The sequence below is a fragment of the Penaeus japonicus genome, unplaced genomic scaffold (genome assembly GCF_977035675.1).
Source record: "Penaeus japonicus unplaced genomic scaffold, GWHDUDI00000001_assembly GWHDUDI00000029, whole genome shotgun sequence".
NCBI classification, from domain to species: Eukaryota; Metazoa; Arthropoda; class Malacostraca; order Decapoda; family Penaeidae; genus Penaeus; species Penaeus japonicus.
Window position 1 is genome coordinate 4,773,644 of NW_028234431.1, and position 2,500 is coordinate 4,776,143.

General features: G+C 41.6%; 1 protein-coding gene across 2 annotated transcripts in view; it reads left to right on the forward strand.

Moving 5' to 3' along the window:
* Nucleotides 1-2,500, forward strand: part of LOC122255164 (uncharacterized) — a 30,704-nt gene that overhangs the window by 16,408 nt on the left and 11,796 nt on the right. For both annotated transcript variants that reach the window (XM_043019118.2, XM_043019195.2), the window contains exon 2: nucleotides 2,028-2,070. In XM_043019118.2, the coding sequence (XP_042875052.1) occupies nucleotides 2,028-2,070 (43 nt within the window). The remainder of the gene's footprint in view (nucleotides 1-2,027; nucleotides 2,071-2,500) is intronic.

Sequence of the window (2,500 nt, forward strand, 5' to 3'; positions counted from 1 at the left end):
TTAGATTATTTTGTCTTATTTTGTTTTATATTGTACGCCTTTTTTATATGTCCTTTTTGTAGAGAAGAGAAGAAAACGCTCCCACTATCGCTCCATTGTTACGTCATCGAAAGTCTCAATGGTCCTGAAGAACTGTTGCATAATAGCTTCTCATAATTCCCAAACCCCGACGTTTCGCCATTGCTCTTCTCTTCTAGCTTGCTGGAAGTATTTTTATGATTATGCTGATAAAGCGAGAGACAATGCGAATGGTAAGGATGATTATGGTTATAGAAGCGGTGGTGATGAGAATATTGATGACGATAAAACGATGATGATAATGGGTGTGATATTTACAATGAATATGATTATTTTGGACATGATGGTAGTGGCATGCATAGCAATGGTAATAGTATACAGTATATATGTATGTGTCTTTACATATGTATACATACACATATATATGTGTGTCTGTTTGTGTGTGTGTGTGCGTGCGTGCGTACGTGCGAATCATTCACTTTTACTACATTTCCTTTTTATCGCATCCTTGTCTTGCGATAGGGCTAGTGTGGGCGACGTAAGGCGAGATAAGCTACCAGGAAACCGGAGGATCCATGGGTGTACCTGATATAAAACATGATGTATATAAGTCAGGTTGTCAGTCATGTCTGTGTGCAGGTGAGGGTGGGGAGAGGGGAGGCCGTTCTTTGACTTATGTCAGTGAACGTAATTGTTGCTAAAAGGTGTGAGTCGAGTTTAAAGTGGAATACCTTGCTACATAAATAAGGAGAAGAGAGAACATTGTATTATATAAGTTCATTCGTTACAAGTATCACTGAAGGCGTAGATAACAGTGAAGATGATGATATTCAGTGCATTTATAATGGTCGAAGTGTTGCTGTACCTGTAAAATGAGGTTATCTTTTTATCGTCCGGTTTATTGCGCGAGTGTTCATCGAGAGCCTTGGTGATGCTTTGATATGAATGAAAAGATAAGAGATCCCTTTTAGTGCTTTGATGCGCACGTTTATAAATATATGAGTGTTAGGTTGCATGATAATCAAATGCCTGCCCCATCACAACCAGGCACTCCACACCATGTGTCAACAGCAGATGCACGTAAACATGCACACACTAAAACGTACATAAAATACACGGATAAACAAATGCAGTCATAACAAGGAGCCAACATATGAAGTTGAAAAGGACGCACACACTTTCCACGTGTGTCTGGTTACTGTAAGTCTATCGGTGCGTACCTGTCTCGGTGTCACGTTGCGCAGCATAAATTATGTTTGTTGATGTTCCGGTGAGTATTATGACAAGATACTTATCCTCGTGTCTTCGTGGAAAACGCTTGTTTCTTCGCGTGCCGAGGGCTTCTTGTTATCCTTCTCCGCTCCTTCTCTTCGCCGATCGTAAACATTCAGGAAGAAGGCCAGGATCGGCCAAGACCAGACCACAGTGGCCGAGGATGGCCCGAAGAGGTGGCCAGGACACAGGGGTTGGCCGAGATGTTTACAAATCCAATATTGACTCATGCCACTTCACACTAAGATTGCCTAGTCACCGCTGCCTCGCTCTCGGCTCAGACTCGGCTGTTTACTCCATCTTCATTGTTTTGTCGAGGCGCCGCTTAATAGCATGGGTGTTGTCGTCGCGCCGTCGGCTGGGCTAGTGACTGCCGCCGGGATTGGCTACCGCGACTGGTTCTTGTGCGTCCTGTCGGGAAAATTAGTGCTTCGTTGGTCGTTTCTTGTTCGCTGGCTCCGGCATGCAAAAAGTCGTTGTTATTAAGCGAGGAAGGTGTCATGCAAGCTGGCTTCTTCAGTGTGGTTGCAACCTCTGCAAACTCCTGCCTTGCGTTTGTTGAGGATCCGCCCTCAGATCGGAAATAAAAGGTGCACAGGGGAAGCTATAGTGATTATATAACATAGTGAAGGGATCTGTCGTACAGAAATGAATCGTGAACAAGGAAAACAAATATACGTCTGTTGTACGTGGTGTTTTTTCGTCTTATATTAATGTGTTTTTTTCTTTCTTTGCAGACTGATATATCTTGCCGTTATCCTGCTGGTGCTGCTGTATGTGGTAAGTGAAACAGGCTGTCTGAATGTGCTTGCTGCTTGTTTATCAATAGAGTATTGTTAAGGTCTTCTTGAAGCAAGTGAATCGATAATTATTTGCAAACAAAATATCTCACCGTTGGTATTTTGATATTCATAATTATACTTGCATTTGTGCAAATACATAAACGTACAGTAGTAATAAATGCATGATTTTATCGTTGAATCATACATTGTTGCACAAAACAGTTTAAGACTAAATCATCATACGGAGATTTTTTATCTTTCTTAGCTTGACCTCAGTCCATGAAAACAAGAATCTGATAAACAATTGATCACATAAATTTGGTTGCAAGCATATAGGAGCTGCTGAGGATCCACCCTCAGTATCACTCAACAATAAAAGGACTCTCCCACACAAAACAAAAGCAAACACATTATTGTCTATTTAGAAT